Below are 23,821 nucleotides of genomic sequence, written 5' to 3'. Positions count from 1 at the left end.
TCTGAGTAAGAAAGTGTCTCCCTGTCTACCTATTAAACTGTGTAGTTTAGGGAAGTCTGCTGTGTTTCCAGCCATGCTGTAGTTGGAGACTGATGGTGAGAAAATTGGTATTTAAAGTTTTGAAGACCTTTTTATTTGGAAGAATTAATTTTAATACCACTGCTAGGATGGTATGTCTTTTATAGTAAACTACACCTGAAAATCAATCCACCTCTGAGTATATTTGCGGGATAATTTTGGTCTAGAAGCATGAAAAAACACAGTACACTGCAATCTTGTAACCAGAAACCAACCTACAATCTCTTTCTACCATTAGTTTTTAATCCCAGGATAGAGATCCTGGCTTCCAGTTGCAATCAGTACTAGCACTACACAAACTCATTAGTGAAATTCCTTTTATTAGAAAGACCCATGAGATTGCCAATAAAGTTTAATTTCATCTTTGTCATTTAGGCATTATTAAGTGCTTTTACGTCTATTGCATGGTATTACCTATTTACAATGTTCTCCAGCAATTTTGCAACACTAGTTTTATGAGCTAAAAAGTGTAATTGTGAAAGGGAAGGATAACATGCTCATGGTGTTACAAGGAAAGAGTGTGAGAGGTCAATGGAAAATCCTCAGGCTTCTTAGTAAGATTTTCTTCTCTTTCCTCTCTCTTTAAAATGTTTTCAAAAGCTAAGTTCTAATCATTACTCATTATACGAGTTGAATTAGCTACAGTTTGTGAGCTTTGCATTTATATCTTCATTGTGTAATTAAGCGCTCAGCCATTGTCTGTCACAACAGCACAGACTGAAACCAGTTAGAAGAGAATGAGAGACTAATTAAGGCTTAAATTTTGGTTAGATTAATCTAGAGATACAACTAGAATGTAACACCTTTTGCCATGGCAGTCTGGGGACAGTACCTTGCTGACAGCATCAGGCAATATTCATCATATTCAATCTTCAGGACGTTTTGGGCTTTTTCTGTCACAGGGCGGCTGACCTGGAAACAAATGCCATGAACATAAAGGTGGAGTTAAACTGTCTATAACCAGTACACTGTACAATTCTCAATGCAAACGGATCTTTGATGTCCCAGCCATATGTTTCATACTTCAATGCCAAGAAATGGGCTGGTAGGGTTTTCTACCTATTCTGTTCCTGGTTTAATTGGGAATGCTTTCTATTTCAATATGGTGGTGGTGCAAAAGGGAAAAATAAAATCATTTAATCCAACTTGAAAGGTAAGGATAAAATATCAGTCAGGGTAGAATTTTAATATGATAATCTTAGGAGATATTTAGTCTGACAAGTGTCAGAGTATTTTGGGAAGAAGCCTTGGCTGTTTCTGGAATGAATGGAAATAATTCTCTTCCTGACAGGTAGATCATATACAGAGAAGTCCTTTAGATCAGTGAATGCCTGCCTGGAGCCAGGCTCTTTAAGAACAAAAAATACTTAAAAGCTACAGCTCAGATAAAATTCCTGCCATGTAGTGTATTAGTCATCTACTAACAGCAACAGGCACTTAAGAGAAACATAGCTTCATGGTACTGGAACTATTATGCTAATGACTCAGTGTTTCAAATGTACTAACAAGTACCTGTTCTGCAATTCCTTTCTACTTAGAGGTGGTACTTTTTGGCAATTCCTATGTCAGATGGGAACTCATAGTTAATTTTAGACTATGAGGTCTTTAGGGTGATTAGCCTTCCACCTTTTCATAAAACCCTAATACACCTTGTATCATTCTGCTGAAATTCATTACTAGTACTTCACGTCTTGCTTGTTTCCTAGAGCACCAAGCTCCTGGCTTGCCACTTGAAGTCTTCTTTCATAAAAATACAACTTGGCATATTGGCCATAAAACAGTTAGGAAGGTTCCTGGTGGGAGGTATGTAATGGCCATCTAGGTCAGAGCCAAAAACCATTCCAGCCCAGAATCTCCTGTTGCACAGGTACCAGTACCATCTGATGCTTAGGGAAAGACTGTAAGAACAGGACAATTGTGTCCAGTTTCTGCAATCTGCAGTTAAGGAATTTACTGAACAAGAGATTATCTCCGTATCATTGCATGTAACAGCACCCAATATACCATTTCCCCATGAAGTTTTAGAATCCAGTAACATTTTTGATGAAGACAGTCAAAGGTCACATAAAAACCAGGCAAATGAAAGCTTATGTAAATTCTAAGTGGTATGGGTTTAAAATCTGGTAGCCTAAGTCCTAGTTAATGTGTTGTAGGGAACAACTGTGCATTGTCTGGAGACATGAGGAGGGGAATGGACAAAATAGGATAATAAATCTTTTCTGTCTCCAGTTTCATGATCAGATAGTAAATCTGATTTTGGCTTGCATTATTCATTACAAGCCTGAGTAAGGCTGTCATACTAAACCACAACCTTATAGATAATGTTATGTTTATATTATTTTTCCTTCTATCTCCTGGAAGAGGCAATGAATGGAATCCCCTGATAGCAGGTCCATTCCTTCTCTCCCCTTGCCATGAACTGGAAATGAGACATAAACCAGCAAAGCACTAACTGCTCACTGTACAACTTTGATTCTAGCCTATAATACAGATAAGGCATTACCTTCATGCTTGACACAGCCAATGTGTTTTTCAGTCGGTATTTGCCATCCTTTTGGGGATATGTATACAGCAGAACATCATTCATCTACATGAAGAGAAAGACAAAATCAATAATTTGCAATACGGTTTGCAGGCCTGACTATTACTCCTGGGGGGGATACCCAGAACAAGCAGTAACTTGATGAACTGTCAGGATTGTTGCTACAGACAAGCCCAAGCTGCACAGCTTAGGTCAAGACCTGCATTTACAGAGAGCTCTGGGGAGTCTGGATCCAGGACTTTGATTCCTTCCCATTTTTGAAGCTGCTAATGGCTAAGCAAGTAGATATTCAGCCCCCTTCTTATTCAGCTTGGGTGAAACAGATGCTTGTTTTAAGGGCAGTGCTGTGTTCAAGTTGGGAAGACAGGCTCTGCATTTATTACCTGGCAATACCAACTAACTGCCCAGGATGCTGATGCTCTGACTCTGCCCCCAAGACAGCGAAGCTGTGGTGGGTAGGGCTGGGTTTCATGGACTTCTGTTTTCAGGGCAAAAAGGAAGTGGAGGTAGGAGAGTTGTCAGGGTCTGGAGGAATGATTCAGGGAGGAACGGTTTGGATATTTGAGAGAAGTAACCAGACTTCTCTGCTAGCAGAATTCTCCCAGACACACAACAACATTGCTGGGTCCATGTGCCACAGCAGAGACCATGGGATGGCAAAATTAGAAACATTTTTTTTTAATTTTATGAGGAAAAAAACATCTGTAACTCAACACCCCAAATTTCTCCCTAGTTCTCACAGTTCTTGGCATGTTTATTAGACAGCTTCATACAGAATAGGATCAGATCTTCTCTGCTGTTTGCCTATCTTAATAGACATTATTGCAGCCTTTTGCCTCTGTGCCAGCAAACAAATAAATGAAACAGTGGAACTGGACCTGGCAGGTCTTTGCTGGCCTCTCCTTCCCATGCTACCAGAAGGAAAAGCTGTGTCAGTGGGCCTCAACATTGCTAAGGTAACGCTTGCATGCTTGCATTCTCTGCTTTACTTGAACGAGCAGATCATGTTCTGTTGTTTTCTTTCTCTCACATCAATACCAATATGCATAAGTCGCAAGGCACAGGTAATACTGTGTGATGCCAGAGACAACATGTCTTAAATGCAGAAATTCTGAAGAGAAGTTAAAGTAAAAAGAAACCAGCTTCACTTGGATTCCTTTGCGGCAAGGACATTTTAAGGTAGCCAATTGGATGCTAATAGTATTGCATTTTGGAAGGAAAACTATAATAAAGGGAGAGGCTAAGAAGAAGGAAGAAAACTAAAGAATCATTGAAAATTGAACACAGGAGTCCCCCTTGTCTTGTGTTGGCAGCCTGTCCAACCAGATTGTGAACATGACCTATTTATGTAGAATACATGTCATTTTTTAAATTTGGCAATAAAATAACATATCCTTTATGACTGGAATTGTTGGGGTCTTGCTATCACTGCCCGACTGCCTAAAACTGTTGTTGTGAGATTTTCATTCACTCGCTTGTCTGAAAAAAAAATGGAAGTAGAGCCTTATGGATGTTTTCTTAGTAGGTCATAATTCAGCTTTCTTACAGAGCAGTAATAGTAGTTAAAGAAAAATGACATGGGATATATCTTTATCACCTTGAAGTTAACAGCAAAATTGTTGCCTTTGTTAGGGGTCATGAGCTAACTCATGGGTACCAGTTCGTTAAGCAGCAAATCAAGTTTCCGTGCATTAGCTGCCCATCTTTAAAATGCACATTGCCACTAATGTGGGGAAAAATACACTGGAGTGACTTTCTCTAAAACATCTTACCTCAAATTTTACTCTTTTTAAAATTGAATTGATTTTAACGAGTAAGATCAACTAATATTGTTGTGGAAAATTATGAAATATTTCATTCTAACATTTTGAAAAGGAAGTTTTATTTTTTGATTCAAATGGTGTTTCTTTTTATTTAGGATTTTATATAAGTTAAAATTAAAGGATGATAAGCGAAAGGGTTATATAGGCATCCCTAAGATTAAATAAACTATTTGATTTTCATCTATTATACATTGCTTAGTGGAGAAAAAAAAAAGAAAGATTTGGTTCTCCATTATTTTTAGCAAAAAGACTCCCAAGCTTTCCTCCATTGGCCACTCTAGGGTTCAGTTCTCTGTGGCCTTCTAGTAAGTTATAATTGATGCAGAATTTAAAGCTCTTTTAATATAACACTTTTAAACTGAGGGTATTAAAACATACTATCAAGTCAGAAAAGGCATCTCAGACTCTAGTCTCTGTCTAGTCTAAAGTGGAATATTTACTCCTTTGCAACAAAACAATAGAATTTCCTTAGAACAGGGTGACAAATGGCTTGTCACTGTATTTTTATGCCATTTGCTTACTGCTCCATAATTTACCTTCCCTGCTAACATTAGTCCAACCAGCTCAGTGACGCCTGCACAGTACTGACCACATGATGATTCCTAGTTTAATTACAGCTATCCATAAACAGAAAATTCATCTCAACCTGCTGAACGCTGAGCATCTACGAGGCTAAGCTAGGAAAACCTGAGCAAATGTAAACCTCACTGTAAAGCAGTTGTAGGTGCCAGTACTTGAGACTTGTTTCAAACCACTAGAAAAGGTAACTAATTATGAGCACTAAGCCCAAGAAAGTGAAATCCTAAGAGAGATCTTTAGGATTCTGGTATAATGTGCTACTGGGTTTCTTGGACAGAAAACCCCACTTAACTTATTTATTTAAAAAGTTCTGTGTTTCTTTACAAAGCAGCTCATCCTTTCATTACTGTTGATTAAGAAAGAAATCTTGGTGCCCACCATTGTCATGGCAGCTCAAATCAATATCCCAAGATTTTATTAAACATTAGTGATGACTTTGTTTTATAATTGCCCAGCAGAGGCTTTTTACCTCCTTCTGCTTTTTTGCACAGTATATTTTGCACAGGTAGGCTGTGATTCTAATTGCAATCTCACCAGCCACAGCTTGTCACAATGAAATTATGACAAATATTTCAAAGCTTACTAGGCAAAGCATGCAGATTTTCATGAAGAAAGGGTTTGCACTCGCTGCTGTCTCCTTTGCCACGTCTACACTGGAGACCTGAGTGGTGGCTATATGAATGGTATACACAGAACTAGCTTGAGTAGCTGGGGCTCATGCATCCTCCTGCTTCGTGCTGCACACTGTTCCCTGTGAGGAATGTGATATAATCCTATCTTGCAGTCCCTCAGGAATCTGTGGCGGAAGAGCTTGACAGCTTGACAGAACCCCCAAGTAGTTCCCAGAAGTTCTTGGGTTTTACACACTTTGCCAGAAAAGTTTTGGAACAGCTGGGATTCCCAAACTGTATACATATTGCTATAGGAGCAAATACCCCTTTTCTGCACTACCACATGCACACACAGTCCTCAAAACATAACACAAAGAGGGATATTTCTGCTCTTTTCTTTTTTCTCTTAATGTTTTTTCTCCTTCTTTTTATAATTCCCTCTGTTGTAATGGGAACCCAGTAGAATTAGATGTCAGACCAAATTGTCTAATTTATGGTGTTCAAATTTAATGATCCAAACAAGCTTATGCTGTGCTGAATGGCTGGTACCTGTATGTAGTGCACTTTGTGTCTAAAAGCTCCTACCATGTTTGTTTTTTTCTGAATATTTTAAAGGATAGTTCATTGTGAACCCTGTGCTGTTCAATTCAAGTGTTAAACATCCTCTGAGTGTCAGTGGAGCAGCCTGAACGTGTGGTGGGGCTGCATTTTCCAGGCTCTGACTCAGAAACCTCCCCTATGCTCCAGCCCTGCTGGCTAGCGCATTAGACAATCTCCCATTTGATAGCAGCTTCCCACACCCCACTTGCAGCACAAGCTGTCTTTGTAGAGGAATTCTTGGAAGGGTGAGATAAGAGACAGTGTCTGAGTTGCAAAGTTCTGTGGCTGGGGGGCAGTCAGGGGCCTGCCAGCATCAGCAGCCCCATACTGCACTGCAAAGAGGCCTCAACATCCTTGTAAACAGAGACTGGACTCAGGAAACAGGCGCCCAGCAAAGCTCACCAAACATCCTGCCAGGAAACACCACATTCAACAATATCATCAGCCTGCACAAAACAGTCAGCTCAAGTAAACTTGTGATACACACAGTGTACACCTCAAAAGCCCCTAAACGCATGCGCTACACACTCATGCATATAGGACCTGTGGACAGATATACAACTCTCCTTATATATTCAGAGCACAAGTTTGCATACCACCAATGCACAACCTGAATGCAAAGGCCAAAGAAGAGTTTGGCACACACCCAATTTTTATGGTGCATTCTAACTACAACTTTAGTTGGATGGGCTCATCTCTTGAGATGTTTAGGGGCTAAATTCTCAGACTTATCCTTCAATGTATACTCTTCCGCTGAAATTTTCTCGTGGTCTTGGGCTTGACTCAGCTATAGACAAAGTTCATTACAAAGAATTTAGAAAACGGTGTTAATGTAAAAATGTTTTGGATAGCTAAGGTAAACACTTATTTCATCCAAATCTAAACCAAACCACACCTGTACTTACTCACATCTGATAATCTTTTGGAGTGGCAACTGAAGCATCATAAAACTATATATATATAATTACAAAAAAAAACCAAAAAAAACAGTGTGAAAGTTTTTTGATAAATACTTCAGGGTAAATTCTTATCCTACCCGTATTTTACCAGGTCTTCAAAGGATTTAGATACGGTCCTTAGAATATGAAGGATTTAAACAAATGTAGGTTTTAAGAGACAATATTTAGAGGGTTATTCTAGTCTTGGAGGTTTGTGTGTGTTTTTCTTTCCCTTGGACATCTGAATCAAGACAGCACATGGGTTAGGCTAGATGTACTGGCAAAGGGAAGGATATGTTCATGCAGATCTTAGCTGTTACAAAAAGGTGTCAGCAGTGATGGATGGTGGGGGCCTTAAGACTGCTGTAGCAAAGGTGCTACATGCAAAGATGGAATATGTTGGTAGAGTTGTGCAGTAGTTATCTTAATGTATTCATAGACTGAATAGTCCATTAAACACTTGAGTGGTGGTGGCATAACAGAGACTTCACAGTGTTAGGAGATAATGCAAAACCATTCAGATGTTAATGCAGGAATTACCACATTCCACACTGGTTCTGTTTCCTGCATTTTCACCATCCTGCTCATGCACAAGTAGAAAATGTTGGTAAGAGGAAAAAATAAGAAGAATTAATGGCAAAATGTATGCCTTCTATTATAAACCATCTCTCCTTCTCACAATGATCCCAGGGTGAAACGCTGTCAGCACTTACAGAGGCCACAGCAAGTATGTATTCCAGACATGTAACCCCCTTATTTTAAAAGGAAGTCTGCAAACAAGTACTTTGATGTTAATTCCAGCAGTAAGGCTCAGTACTTTATGGTGCTTTTCTAGGGAGGAATTCTAAAATCTCTAAAATTCTAAAGAATTTTTCAAACGTTAACAGGTAAGCATCACAAAATCCTATGACAGGCAAATATTATTTTCCCCTTCATACAGATAAAAGCATAAAAGTAACTGTCGTTATACAATAAGCTACCTGCAAAGTTGAGAACAATGCTCAGGAGCATGGAGTCTCAATGTAGTGTATACAGCCCAATGTAGTGTATAAAGTAAAAAGGAAAACATGGGTGTTAACAGCAGATCTCCAAAATGGTGGGTTTTCATCTCTTTTGATTTGTGAATACTTAAAATTTTCCAGTAACTGATAACTGGTTAATTTTTCTTAACTATCTTAGAAGAATTTTGCAAACCCTCATCGAAAACTGCTGCTTCAATCAACAGAGAACTGGAGATATGTGTTCAGAGGGACTATACCCAGGTGGTGCACACAATTATCAAGTAATTTAAAAAGACATGGATATCAGGAGCTAAAACCCAGCCCTAGAGTTTCAAGGATACAAAACTCACCCAAAGACAGCTTCCCTAAACTTTACCAGTAGTGTTCTCTATTGGTTCTGATAAGATCTCCTAAGGCCTTAGAGGTAGATTTTTAAGTATGAGACTTAATTGTTGAAAGTATTCCTCCCAAGCACCTTGGAAACCTGAACTCTCCTTTGCAGAATTATGGCCTAGTCAAGGCTGAATGGAGCTGTGGTACAAATGGAGGGCTGCACAGCACTTATTCTTATATGCAGGGCATACAAGTACATGTGTGAAAGAGGCTACAGTCTTCTGTGTCCTGTTAGCAACAGAAACCCGCTTACCACATCACTGCTTAGAATTAAATGACTCGCAGCCCTGAAATTTCTTCTCTGGTTTACAGATGTGTAAGCACAGGAGAAGATATGAAAGAGATAGTAAAAATATGAAAGAAATATGAAAGAAATCCTACCAAGAACAAATGCCGAGGGTGCTTGTTTTTCCCAGAGACTTTCATCAGTGTTCCCTCTTTCACAAAGACCTAAAAGGAAAAAAAAGAAAAAAAAACAACTTGTAATCCTGAGACTGCATTCTGAAACTTACTGAGAAAAGACAACATTCCTCATGTAGAAGGAGGCACTCTTAACTGCTTTCATCAGCATAGTAACAGATGGATACCTCAACATCTGCTTCTAGCCTGACTTTATGGCTTGCATTTGTATCAGTACTGAATGGCTCGGAAACCCATGTGTCAGACACCAGGCAGTACTCAGCCCACTGCGTCTGTACCATGGACTGCAAAGAGACTGTCACAGATTTCAAAAGTAACATTTAATGGGCTTCAGAAAAGAACTCATCCTCTGATTATGAAAAATAGACGAACCAAAAAGAAATGCTGAAACCTTTTCACATACATACTATGCCTACACTAAACCTGTGTATATTTGCAAGCATACCTTGTCTGTCCATATTGTTACTATGTGTGTAAACAGGACTGTACATGTAACCAGCTAAAACAGCATACTCAAACTTAATTTCAATAACATTTGAAAAGGTCTAAAATAATTAAAGCAGCAGTGGATTTACAGACATCTACTCTTTTCTAATGGAGAGCAGGATCTGGTGTAATCTTCTATTCTAGAGCTGCACTGAGGTTTGCAGAATTTATTAATTCGCTACTTGACAAGGACAAATGAGGATACTGATGTTGGAGAAAAAATAAGAGGATCATTGCAATGTTTGGTTGATGAGGATTCACATACTAGGAGTATGCATGCCTTGAAAATTTCTTCATGAGCTTTGTTAAGGACAGTAGTGGGCTGAAGGGGAATTTAGGGTTGCAGAACTCTAGAAATAAATCTTTTCAAGTGTAGAGGTAGGTTGGGCCTGAGAAAACTGGAAAGGTTGGAAAGAAAGGAGGATAAATTTGTATTTGGTGTGAATGGCAAGACACAGCTATATACTTCCCCACTTTCTGTTCATGTGTTGCTTAAAAGTGATGTCTTGCATTAAAAGTTGCAAGTTCCGGCTGGGAATTAGGAGGTTTCTTCTCAGAAAGAGCAGTCGGGCATTGGAGCAGGTTGCCCAGGGAGGTGGTGGAGTCACCGTCCCTGGGGGTGTTCAAGGAAAGGCTAGGCCTGGGGCTTAGAGACATGGTTTAGTGGGTGACATTGGTGGTAGGGGGATGGTTGGACCAGATGATCATGGAGATCTTTTCCAACCTTAATGATTCTGTGATTCTATGAAAAGCACCACTGCAGAATGGTAAGAATAGAAAATTGAAAATAGGTAATTTCCCCTGATTTAGGGATCTAACCTACCCAAAAAAATTTGAGCCTTTCCAGGCTGCAAGCAATTTCTGGTCGTATTTCAAACCTTTCAACAAAAATATGTAAGAAGGAAAACAGCAGCTCCTCCAAAACACGCTACATGGGGTGACTGAGGACAGTTGGAGTGAAAAATCAAATGGCCGCTCTGTGTAGAAACAGCTAATGCCTGTCTTTGCAAGTGCAAGGCTCTCAGCATGCAGTGCTCCTGAACACTACCAGAGTGATGGCTTTTTACATAAACCAGTGCTACAACTCTTATCACAGCGGGTCAGTAAACAACACCTGTAGACGTCTGAAATCTGGCCATCCACAGAGGCAGAGATAAAGCTGGCCGGAAACAATGTCCTTATCAGCATAGGTCTGCCTGCAGTACTCACCCTTCCTGGCTGGAGGAGGCCCCTCTGCCCCCTCACACTGTACTCAATGTGTACCAGCTTCTGCAGGTTTTCCTAAGAGAGAGAAACAACGTTTAGGAGACCACATGGTGATTACTTTTAGAAAAGCAGGCAAACCCTCCCTCAACCCTCCTCACCATTTTATTTCTCAAATACATTAAAGTGATATTACAGAAGTGGGTTTCAGAGAGAATTGAGCTCATGGAATTTAGGTGCAGAAAGTCTTCTTCCAGCCTCATAAATTTTATGAAACCTCATCGCCTGCATTCACATCTGCTGTGGCCTTCTACACTCCTGTCACCTTTGATACTTCTTTAACACTTCCTCTGTACCTCAGTTCACTTTCAAAAGAGCCTGCTTACTCCATGCAGTATTTATACATTGGTCTCTTTGCTGACTTTCTTTCTCTTGCAACCAGTAAACTGGAAACAGAGACAAAGTATAATATTTGCTCCAAAGGCTTGTTCATTAGTGGCATGACATAGATAATCCAAAGCATGATTTGATACAAGAAGATCATTGCTAGGATTATCTGGAGGTTTATATTCTGTGCTAACAGATTAGTGGCTTTGCACTAGGGAATCTGGAAGCTTAACTAGTAAGCAGGCAATACAGTTGCATCTCTTTTTTGATGCTTTGCAAAGATCAGGAAGCCCATTATCAAACTCTGATGCTACTAACTGCCTACTTGACTTGAGAGCACAGACAGTGGGCACTGGCACGTGGCATGAATTTATCTATAAAGACGGTAAATAAATTTAATCTAACTAAGCTTCTGCTCTCATGAAAAGATGGTATTGGATAGAAGCGGGGTCTGTATCTATGAAATCTTGGTAGTCTTTTCAAATCTCCTTCCACTTAGTAGTTAATGCTGCTAAAACCCATGCTTGTACATAGGATTCGGCCGTGGTTTTATCTAGTCCAGAGAGTAGAATGGGCTGCACTGCAGCAATCACTAGAATATGTCTAAAAGTTATGTCTCTCTTGTCCGAGTTAGCCACTGTGTCCTAAATCCTCAGTTACATACACAGAAAAACTACAGACTAAGGACCACATTTGATATACCTTCATTACCTGGAAGCCCTTGACAACTGTTTTCTGCTATGGCAGATAACAGTTTGTTTACCTGTGCTCCATTGACTGTCCTTAAGTTATCCCTGGGCTTAGTTAGACTCTATAGATTGAACAATGTAATCAAGGATATATCTGCCTGATTGATACAAATCAGTGGTGTCTATAGAATCAGCTAATTAAGAAAGCTATCACAGATAACAGAAGGAGCATGTCCATATCAGCATGATGGTCTGTCAAGGCTAATATATGCTGGATTTTATCTATCAATTAATGTAGTTATCTCAGCTTGCTTTTTGAGATAAGCCTGAAACGCCCGTGTATGTTACTGCTCTGAAGAAATATTACACTTGTTAAATATGATATTAGGTTCAGAAACCACATACTAAACACATTGAAACACCTACAAGCCTTGAGTAGCTCAGGGCTGCATCGTGACCATGCAATATAACTGGCAGTTGACACACTTTCAACACTTTCAGCCATCAAGTATCTCTTTTGCAATGCAGAAACTAACAAATGGAATTTTTTAGGTCACTTCAAAAATAATATAGGCTAGCAAAATGGAAACGATATATAAACTAATATCAGTTATATATATCATATATATATATAATATATATATGATATATATATATAATATCAGATATATAAACTAATATCAGAGCACAGGAAACACCAGGGATCATAAGACAGCTGACATTTGCAAAAGAAGATTGCAAAGGACTTTCCCATAACTAAAGGGTATTTTAGCCCTTGCAAAACTTGTCAAATTGACAGCTTCCATAATGGAGCCCCATTCTTCATAGAATGGTTTGGGTTGGAAAGGACCTTAAAGATCATCTAATTCCAAACCCCCTTCCATGGGCAGAGACACCTCCTACCACACCAGGCTGCTCAAAGCCCCAGGCAGCCTGGCCTTGGACACTTCCAGGCATGGGGCATCCACAGCTCCTCTGGGCCGCCTATGCCAGTGCCTCAGAAACTCTGATTAAAGAATTTCTTCCTAATACCTAATCTAAGTCTACTCTCTCTTAGTTTAAAGCTGTTGCCCCTTGTCCTATCACCACATTCCCTGACAAAGAGTTCATCCCCAGCTTTCCTGCAGCTCCCTTTAGGCACTGTAAGGCCACTCGCTGTAAGGCCTCCCTGTAGCCTTCTCTTCTCCAGGTTGAACAACCCCAACTTCCTCAGCCTGTCTTCACAGGAGAGGTGCTCCAGCATCTTGATCATCTTTGTGGTCCTCCTCTGGATTCGTTTTAATAGCTCCATGTTCTTCTTGTGCTGGGGACCCCAGAGCTGAACGCAGTGCTCCCGGTGGGTCTCACAAGAGCAGAGTAGAAGGACAGAATCCCCTCCCTTGCCCTGCTGGCCATGCTGCTTTTGATGCAGCCCAGGGTATGGTTGGCTTTGTGGGCTACAAGTGCACATTGCTGCCTCATGCTGAGCTTCTTATCCACCAACACCCCCAGGTCCTTCTCCTCAGGGCTGCTTTCAATCCATTCTCCACCCAATCTGTATTTGTGCTTGGGTTTGCCCCAACCCAGATGCAGGACCTTGCACGTGACCTTGTTTGAATCTCACTAAGTTCATACAGGCCAACCTCTCAAGCCTGTCCAGGGTCCTCTAGGTGGCATCCCTTCCCTCACAGGTTGGTGTTGTCAGCAAACTTGCTGAGGGCACACTCAACCCCACTTCATATCCAGAAAAAGCAGTGCCTTCTTGTGAGCACACTCCCAGCAAGTGTTAGTACTACTCATTGGGGTTTCTACAAGAGTGAGGGGAGATCTCAGTTGCTGCAGATCAAACACACCGCAGCTTCTCTTAGGACTTCTGGTAGAGGTGCCTGTAATAATGATGACTTTTGCAATATAGACACATGTTCACCAGGAAATGGACAGAGATTTATCAAACTCATTTCCTGTAGGAAGTCAAATGACCATCACATCTGAAGGACTGTGATTTATCTGGAAATGTAGGAAGCTGAGGAGGACATAGTTTTCTTATGGTTCCCTAAAAAACTCTTTATATAGTTTTCTTCATTTTGCTCAAAACTCTGATCATTCTCCTTTCAAATACCCTCCACAAGCGATGATTCAAAAATGAAGACAAAGCTCCACCCACTTAGTACTGAAGATGTGGGGTGACCGAAATCCTTCTCTAAACAGCTTAGCAGTGGACTGCAACTTCCATGAGGCAAGGTACATATTTTCATTGTGTCTATGAAGGGGCGCTGCATCCCCAAGAAATTCACCAGCTGTTAATAGCAACAATGATTTACAGCTCTCAGCATCTCAGGGCCTCTAACAGGTTGTAGAATTTCAGAGATTAATGCAAACCCTGTTTAGTTCAAGTAGTGAATGTCTCCTAGAGTTACAGATATACTTAGTACTATGTGGTGATAATATGCCTTATGCCTCTGTTTATACATCTATAAATTGCAAATAATATTTTTCTACTTGATAAAAATGCTATGGAGATAGCTAATATAACAAAGTATCTGAAAATCCTGGGTTAATACTTCCAAGGGGAAAAACTGCTGTAACGTTATTATAAAACAAAAAAGCTAATAATGAATCTTTGATATTCCGCAGAAAACATAGATAATAGTTCAATGTTCCTGTCAGATTTTTGGACTGTAGTTTGATGAGTTAATAAATGGCAGCAGAAATCCTCCTCTTTCCATGTACATGTCAAATCTGAATTATTACTTAGAACATCAGCTGGGTATACGCCAAGTTATTAATGTTCTATATTGACTGACATTGTTCAGTTTGCTCTGTAATTAGAGTCGCTTTTTAAATTCTTTGCATTTTTGAAAATCTGAGAGAAAGAACGGAATTGCTGGTTATGGATTTTATGTACGGGATATTAATTCAGGAGGACAATCTCTGATTTAACAGAATACTGAATTATGATTCTCATGAACAGACCTCTTCACAAAACCCACAGCATTCGCACAGATGGGAAAAAAAAAGGAAAATTTATTTCATCTCTTCCAGGCCATAGCTTCAAAAAGAGCAGATGTGCTCTGATGATATGAAAAAATGAAGTATAGAAATCAATGTGGAATGTGTGATGATTTTTTTCCAACACAGTCATTATTAATAGCAATTATTATAAAGTCTATTGCATCTGTAAAACTCAGAGGATATGGTGATGTTCTTCAAATGAAAGCATAAAATCATTGCACAGTAATGCAACACAGCAAATGTAAGTCTTTCCCTCAAAATATGGAAGAGCTGCAAGCTAACCACTACCACTTCAAATGAAGCTGTATGTTCCTTAGCCATAGACATCAGGGAATCTCTATTTGTCCCTTTGACAACTTTTGCTTACTACCGAATTTCCTTCCTGCATGGCTTGTGAGGTGCCTAGAACAGAAGTAAGGAACAGAATTTAGGTAAAATCCAAAATTGGGATATTTGGTTTAAGTCAAAGACCATGGTACAGCAAAAACAGAATTCGAACTTTCATGACTATTTTCACCAGTAAGATAACTCCATTGACTTCAGTGCAATATGCAATGGATATCTGATTTTGTCCACTTATGTAAACATGTAACTTCAGAAAAAAATATCCATACAAATCTTCCATGTATTTGAACAAAATTTAAAGAAGCTGAGGTGTCAGAAAAAGATGTGGAACTGATAGGAATTGAGTTCTTGCATTTCTCAGCCTCTAATATAGGTATCCCTTAAAGCTCTGAGATTACTGTGGAAACTTGTCCTGAGATCTCAGTTTTATGATGAACTATTTGTTATATTGGTACAAATGATTATTTATTTATTAATGGAAAGTACAACTGTAAATTCTTTCCCTGAGGAGATAGAAAATCAAATCTGTTGAAACCTTTGCTCAGTAAGTGCATGGTTTCAGAGTCCATCTGTAAAGTGGCCAGATTACGTTTCTTTTTATGTTAAAATTTAAGCTTGTCAGACCACATCCTCCCTGTAATCTACATGTGTTCCTTTGACTTGGTAACAGTGTAGTGTTTATATAGTAATTAACTATTGATTATTGTTGAACATCTTGGAAACAGTCTGTATAAAACATCATTTCCATGCATCTTGCTTTTCTGCTATGCTTCTTTCTCTCTCCTTTCCTTCTTCACCATTTTGTTTGGCTGTAATGCACCTACCTTTTCATCTGCAAAAATTTCTCTGCCAACTTTTGTCCCCATCCTACCTACCATAATGGCTGATGCCAAAATAGTTTGTACTGAGAGCTAAAGTGTCTTTAAATAAACTTGAGAGTAAATAACCAAAGAGATCAAGAGTAGCTAAGAGTTTACACTTATCAAAGGTGTTCATGCTGCCTGCTTGCTGAAGCAGAGTGTGCTGCTTTGTTTACATATGGCTCACATTTGGAACTTTTCCGTAGCAATCAGGAGAAGTAAAAGAAGTGCTGTCTTTAAATGAAGGCTTGGAAGGTTTTGGATTGTCATGGAACCACATTAACACAGCAATTGGGCTGACATTACTGTGTGAAGGGGAAATGTGTTCTGAGCTACATGCAGCAGGACAGTGTGGGGTGAAACCTGAAACAGAAAAGCGGAAATGGACTTAATGGACTTAAACCTAATCAGTAGGTCCAAGCTTTTTTGAAGTTTGCATTGAGTAATAATGTAGATCTGAAAAGAAATCTACTAGTTGGGCTTCACGTTGATCTGTGGTAATTTTGCCAAAGACTTCAGGAGAAGCAGGTTCAGAACCTTGATCTCAGTTTCTAGCTAACAGAAGGGGAAAGAGGCAGATCCATGAAGACAGGTTTCCCTATTCAGGAAATAATAAATAGTTTTAACTACAACTTATCCCTTTCTGATACAAACATTACAAGATTTTTTTTTCCTGTCTCTGGCCATGAGGAGATCATCACTGAACTCGGTGCTCTAAAACAGCCTGTGAACACATGGGCTGCATTTATGACCTTGGCACACATATCAGAGACACGGATTTTAAACCTGCACAGCAGGGATGTTCAGATGTGAGCAAAAGTTGACATTCTTGGCTCTTGGGTTCATCTGCTGCAAGCAGATGCTTCTACTTCTCTGAACAGAGCATGAAAGCTTCAGTTTTAAAAGTTGAAGGGCACCCTGGACTTTGAGACTCTTTCATTTTTACCTCCTGAGCTGCTGCAAAGAACATCCTTCATCAAGTTGACCTACTACATTTTTACCATGTCACGCAGTCTGAATTCACTGCCTCACCCAGTGCCTCCATTCCCCATACAGAAGGCAAAGGCATTAAAGGAAGCATGCTGAGCCAGAAGTGCTGGTATGTGGCCATGGTGGCCCCCCAGCATATGTCTTTCCCTATCAGTTCCTGTGCATTCATTCTTTCAACTTTAAAATCCTACCTGAAAACAAATTCTTACTAAGGTGGGTTGATATTTCATTGCATTTCTTCCCCGTGTTCACATTAATGCTTAGGTGTTTTTCCTCTTTGTCCCTTGGATTTTGTGTTTTGGTGTCTCAGTGATTATTAACTACCCTCTTTCTGCTCAGTAAATGAAATAATGAAGTGACTTGACTGCCAACTGTAATTAACCATAGGAAGGGTGTTTGCAAAGCCAGAGACCTCTAATTTAGCAAAGGCACAACCAAATCCCAATGCAGGATGTTAAAGTCAGAAATGTTCAAGTGAGTAATAAAATGTGGACAGCTTCCCAAAAGATATGATGCATTCCCCATCACTTGGAATTGCTGTGACTCAATGCAATGACAAAATACTTAAGAGAGTCACTTTTTGAGAAAGAAATGCTTCAGTGTAACCGCTCATTATTGGGTGAAATGCAGGATGCCTGGAATTAGGTTCTTTGTTCTCTAACATTCATGGTGTTGAACACAAACCACATAATGGTTGACATCTTCCAGAGCAACTACATGCACTGCTTGGCAATCAAACTAAATGCCTTGAAAAGAACTGCTTGAAGATGGTAGTTTTGAAATTTCGGGCTCTACTATGACTGTCGCTCAACATTTCATAGACTATGATCGCTGTAGGTACTTTTCACTAACTACTTCAGCTGGATGCTAGGTCTGTGCAACTGAAGTTGAAGTTCTGCAAACATCTCAGGAGAGAATTTAGCTGCAGGTGTGGGTGGATAGTATAACAAAATGAAAGACACTGCCTTTAGTTATGATAGCATCTGGATGTCCACCAAGTTAGATTCCTCTGGATTCTTCTGCATCCTGTGTCTGACAATCTCTCTGCTGTCTCTATGCCTCCTAACACTGCTTCTTACTAATGTCAATAGCAAAACTCTTGTCACCTTACCTAAAAATCAGACCTAGATCCTTGGAAACAAATAGTCATAAGACTAGCTATGTGCAGGCTATCTTTGCCTGTAAATTAGGACTCTAATATCATGCAAGAGGCATTAGTAAGTCACAGTGAACTTATTGGAACTGTTCATTTTTTTGGTGAACTACATAACTTATTTAGATATCTGTATCTAAATTTAGATATGAGCTGTAACCTATGAAAGTCGTAGACAGTCTATTTGACTGTTTGAACATTTGCAAGACTATAAGCCCAGACCAATTCTTCTGAAGTAAAACGGGATTCCAGAATGGTAGAAAACTTACGTAAATGAGCTCAGAATGTATCTTTGACAGCACATTTTTGATATCTTCAGCATTTCATATCTAAAACCATCCCAGACTAATAATAGAACCATGAAAATTCCCGTCTCTCACTTCATTGCACCATATGTCATTTTGGAAATCCTAAGAGGAAGAAAAACTTTGTGCGGCTTGCTACTGTGACTTACATCTTGTACAGCTGCACTAAAGGGCATAGACCTGCTCCATATCTGCAGTGCTCTAAGCCAGACCTATATAAACTTTTGAGATTCACCCTGGAGGAGGTTTCAGAATTTAACAGATACATTTCATCAGATGTGCAGAAAAAAACACTATTGATTAGGAGAGAGTGCATCATGATAGGACTCACCCCTTGGAGCATGCTCTCGTTGGCTCGGTCCGTGATTTCAGAAACAATGAATAAGGCAGCTGAGGGGTGAAGCAAAGCAAAGACCACAAATAATATGAGAGAGGAGGAAAATAACCCCAATCCTTTCTGTTTACAAGGACATCTTTAATAAAAAAACAACCCCACAGCAGCAGCAGCTCCTTAAATATTTTGGCACCACCAGGATGCAACTGCCCAGCAAATTTAGGACCCAGAAGAGTCATCCTGTTGTGCAAAGCTCTGCATCATGCTTGTGTTGACCAAGAGAGCTCATGAGGTTCCTTTTAAGCACAAAATCTTTTTGTAATGTTTTCTAGTTGCAGATTTTTGACATTTGGAGCTTGTGGTAGAGAGAGATTCATGTAATCCAGCTTCGACCATCTAACAGCATGGCAGTCAAGGTGGCTTGTTTCCCCTTACTACCAAGGGAGAGGACAGGCCATCCCTTTCTGACTGACATGTGTGACATAAGTTAACATCTGGATTCTCCACTGGCAAAAAGCCCAGGCCTGGACATGTTTGCTGGCACTGACGGCAATGGCATAACATAGTTTAGATCCTTATCTCAGATCTCATTTTCTCCTGTGGAACAGGGCATCCTACCCATTTCCAAGCTTAATCTGGGAGCATGCTAGCCGTTGCTGTCCAGAAATGTGACAAGTATGCTAAGGACAAACAAGATAGGCAAATGTGGCTACAGGGCTTGAATGTCTGCCCTGACTCTGTTTAAATTACTGCTATAGCTATAATCATTGTCAGTGACAAGGGTCCAAAATTTTGCACGAGATACTACTCTTGGCCAGAACAGAATGACCCTTAGTCAATCTTAGACCTTCTTGCTGTGAGTTGCTTTGTATTCACATTCACTATGACAAGGAGGTGCACTGGTTTCATTAATACAATGCTATTCTTATTTCATCCTGGAAGCTATTCCCACTCAAGCCCAGGCTAAACCTCCCTTTGACTTCAGTGGGAGTAAGACACTTCTGCTTTATCCATCTGATGTGGTGGGAAAGATGGTGTTAGCAACTGAACATCTGGATTTATTCTTGATTGAGCAGAACAGATTTTTATGTAATGTCTTTCAAGTTTACTTAGACTTAAGGAATACAGAAGACAGATACACGTTTCAAACCTGTGTGTCTTCAAAGTTCTGAGAGAACATCAGGCATACCCAGGATAATGATATACAAACAAGTGGGTGGACCAATCTCAACTGGCTTTACAATGACCAGGCCAAGCATGGGTGGAGCCAGAGAGGACTAGGATTTTCCAGGTGGCTGAGGCTGAAGTACAACGTCAGCACCATGCTTATATACAAGATCATTTCTTCTGTAAGTTCATCATGTCAAAACTATGGGAAGCCCACATATTTCACTGAGAAAAAAAGATAGCATTCTTGACCTACATAATTCATCTACATTAGTAGTTAAGTTCTTGTAGACCTTACATCTAACCTATAAATACAAAATCTTGAAAATAAACCTGTTCTATATCTTTGCAATACAGATCCTGCACCTCTTTAGAACCAGAGTTAGTGAAGCAGAATTTTTGTTCTACCCATTTCATTTTACCTTGTGTAGCTTCATACTCTGTAGAATCAGGACAAAGATTATTCAAGTAATCTGTAGAAAATAATCAAACACAGACATCCAATAATTAGAATTCAGACCCATATAATCTGTTGTTGGATTAGCTAAAACATAAAATCCTAATGTCCTGTATCACTTTATTCCCAAATAATTAAGTTTATATTGCCTCTTTCCAAAGTGAAACATCTTCGGCAGCATTCTACTTTGAGAATCCGTGCAAGAGCATTGATTCAGACTTGGACTCACCACATAATTTGGCAGGTATAAACCAACAAACAGAGTGACAATAATATTTCCTGGTTTCTCTGCCAAAAGAATTGCTGAGTAGCACCATTTGACAAATAACTGTTCTTCTCAGGAATTCTAGTTTCCCATCTGAATGAATGGTGTTGGCTATAATGACCTATTTTCTATATTAATATAAAATTTATTACTTGAACTCTGTAGATATAAGAAAGAGAGTGGTTCTGTGCATGCAGAGTTCAATGATTACTTCTGAACTCCATCACATTCTAAACAATAGGACTTGCATTTACAGGAATTATTTTTGCATCATCTACAGACCTTTAACCTGTCAGCTTTATTTGGGCTATTTGACTTTAGGGACATGGTTTAGTGGGTGATATTGATGGTAGGGGGATGGTTGGACCAGATGATATTGGAGGTCTTTTCCACCTTTAATGATTCTATGATTCTATGATAAATCATCTGTATGTTTTTGTCTGGGTCTTTATTCCTTTAATGGCTGTAGTATATGAGCACCACCATTTTTAAAGCCTAATCATGAAATACTTTTTTCTTATCTCTCTGATTAATCCAAGCTCCTAAATTCTGCATCCAAGAAACAGGCCCATGAGCTGGGAATTGTGATGCTCATGGATATCCATTCCCTTGAATGTCCTATACGTACGCGTTCCTCTTTCTGGTCCTGTTCTCTCCCTGCAGCCCCCAAATCTGCTTGGCTCTCTCATACATTCAGTAAAGTGTCTGCCTGCACCCAGGCAGATAGGAAGGGGTTTTGCAGTGCTATCAGGCAATATTTAGTGTTTTTTACAGCTGCAAGCTCTGTCCTTGGTTACAGACATTTAACTGAGTGGGCAACTCCTTTTGGCTGTAGTACAGTAACTGGCAACCGATATCCTGATAAAATACCCTTCTTTATCTGGTAGAAACAGCCAGTTATGAACACGCAAAAACACCTGCTTTTTTTTTTTTTTTTTTTTTTTACCACTACTTAGAGAATTTGAAGGACTGCACTCTTCCAGACTCACCCTGTCCTAGCAGCCAAAGAAGGGCTTGGTTTCATGAGGTGAAAAACTGTAGTAGCTATTTTCTGGAACATTTTGAACCAGCACACCTTATCCCAGAGCGCACAAAAGCTTTCGTTTTTCCAGTTAGTGCCAATACCTGGGCACTAAGGAAAAGCTCAAGTTGCTTCAAGCATGGAGGGAATGTCCAGCCACTGGAGCTTCATTCAGACTCTTCCAGCTCTCTCACAAAATACAGTGCTTCATGTTTGCAATTTGCCCCATGGACCACAGAAATGGACAGAGAAAATGGAGTATGGTGGGGGTATTTCTGACAGGGATGTGACAAGCCCATTTCCTCAGAGGCATTGTTTGTGTGCATGCACTAAAAACACTGTAAGTATCATGTGAGACAACTAATTTCTGCACCCCACTCATCTGGAAAGTTGCCCTTAATGTAGACACACCCAGAGAGGGAAGCAAGTCAGACAGAGAAAAAGTTCTACTATTGGCATCCGGTGTTCATTTGTATTGCTGCTACTAAAAAAGAAAAGAACAGCTGTGAAAAATGAGTTGCATCCTTGATCAAAGTGTCTAGAGCAAGATGAAACTGCTGCTAATCTGTGCTGTGAATAAAAATTCATATGGTCCCTTTGTTCCGCTGTGTTTATAGGAGTCTCTTCTAATATGCCTTGCATTTCACCAGCTGTTGAGTATGGGCAGGATTTATAGTTTCCTTTTTACTGTCCCACACATAACTCATCTTGCATCCCTCTCCACCCACGCATATACATACTCCTAAAACATTTCACCATCTTTATGTCTATGGATCCCTCCTTTTTGGGTTTCAATCTGACAAAATTACATGACAACACTGAGATTCATTGGCTACATTTCACCATTTCCTTCCATAACCAGTTCATTAGTAACAAACCTGAACTTCACAATTTTTTTAGGGCCCACATCCTGCTCCAGAAAGACTGCTCTCTTCACAGCCTTGGCCTTGCTTTATTTGCAATGGCTTGCACAGAATAAGCCACTGGGGAGAACAGAACCACCCACCTTGGAGAGACTCTGGGTAGGAGAAATGTATATGTAAAGGGAATATAAAGGGAAGGTTTTACTGTAAATGTAAGATCTGTAAAGGTACTGTCAGTGTAAATCTGGATCTCTGCCTCCTAGACCATGGAGAAATTGGGCTGCCTTAGGTGTACTGTACACGGTGCTCAGGGTGCAGTACTGGGTACAACTGCTTTGTTGATGGAGGAAGAGGACATGGTGCCTGCCACTGTCATATAGGATACAGTGCAGACTGCCTCCCCTTGCTGGGGACTACTGTGCCCTACTACCTCTGGTAATTGCCTCTGATAATTGCTCTTGACATACATAAAATCAAACCTGTCTGCTGGCAGCAAGGTTCCTGAGTTCTGCCTGTCCTAACTCATGGAAGGGAAAAGCCAGGAAGGAATGGCTAAAAGCACCTGACTTCACACTTTTTAGTGACCTTTTAGTATGGCTGTGCTGAAGAAGTGCCAGGCTCTCTGAATCTTGTATTAAGCAGATTGAAGTTCCCAGGAAATCCCATGCAGCTCCAGACCTAATTTAGAGTCATGGCATCAATGTGTAGCACAGGCCAACATGGGAGGGCTTCCACTGAATACCTTTGAGAATTATTTAGTTTTACTGACCTGTGAGCAGCACGCGATATTGGAAGACACGCTGCACCACTTTCAAAAGCTGGTGTTTCACACTCTGTGGGCTTCCATCAGAGCTCTTCTGTCCTCAAGGGAAAGGAGAGGAAACACAAAGATCATGGATGCGTGAGCTCAGCAGCAAACTGTCATCTCCTCCACCTGATGTGTCCACTTGATATTTTGCTAACAGTCAAATGCACATATTCTATTGAACCATTCCCAATTTACCAAGTTGCTAAGGGGTATTTGTAACTCTAAAGAAGTACTTCTAACAATTTATTTTCTATGGCATCATTTGCAAATAGTTTGGACTCAGAGGGAAAAGGGAAGAAAGTGAACACCATTTAGAAAGTAAAGGTTGGATAAAGATTTTAGGGTGGCATATAAAGAGCCAGAAGCATCAGATCTCAGTGAAGCTTGTCATCTTTGTTGTTTTTTTGATGAAAGTTTGTTCTGTTTACAAATTTTTAGTATCTTATTTCAAGAAATGGCATTGAGCAGCATACAGCAAAGCACCTTTCTGTGATGGAGTTGGAACTGAGTGT

The 23,821-nt window shown here is 39.9% G+C and overlaps 1 protein-coding gene across 6 annotated transcripts in view; it reads right to left on the bottom strand.

Annotated features, from left to right (window-relative positions):
* FGD5 (FYVE, RhoGEF and PH domain containing 5) overlaps window positions 1-23,821 on the bottom strand; it is a 102,181-nt gene that overhangs the window by 14,188 nt on the left and 64,172 nt on the right. For all 6 annotated transcript variants that reach the window (XM_080605487.1, XM_080605488.1, XM_080605492.1 and 3 more), the window contains 7 exons: window positions 23,271-23,358; window positions 20,318-20,368; window positions 18,726-18,784; window positions 10,681-10,752; window positions 8,947-9,015; window positions 2,582-2,665; window positions 911-990 (listed from right to left, as the gene is read on the bottom strand). In XM_080605487.1, the coding sequence (XP_080461613.1) occupies window positions 911-990; window positions 2,582-2,665; window positions 8,947-9,015; window positions 10,681-10,752; window positions 18,726-18,784; window positions 20,318-20,368; window positions 23,271-23,358 (503 nt within the window). The remainder of the gene's footprint in view (window positions 1-910; window positions 991-2,581; window positions 2,666-8,946; window positions 9,016-10,680; window positions 10,753-18,725; window positions 18,785-20,317; window positions 20,369-23,270; window positions 23,359-23,821) is intronic.

This window comes from Anser brachyrhynchus (genome assembly GCF_964034855.1).
Source record: "Anser brachyrhynchus genome assembly, chromosome: 10".
Taxonomy (NCBI): Eukaryota; Metazoa; Chordata; class Aves; order Anseriformes; family Anatidae; genus Anser; species Anser brachyrhynchus.
The sequence above is the reverse complement of the archived record's forward strand: the minus strand, read 5'-3'. Positions and strand labels throughout refer to the sequence as shown.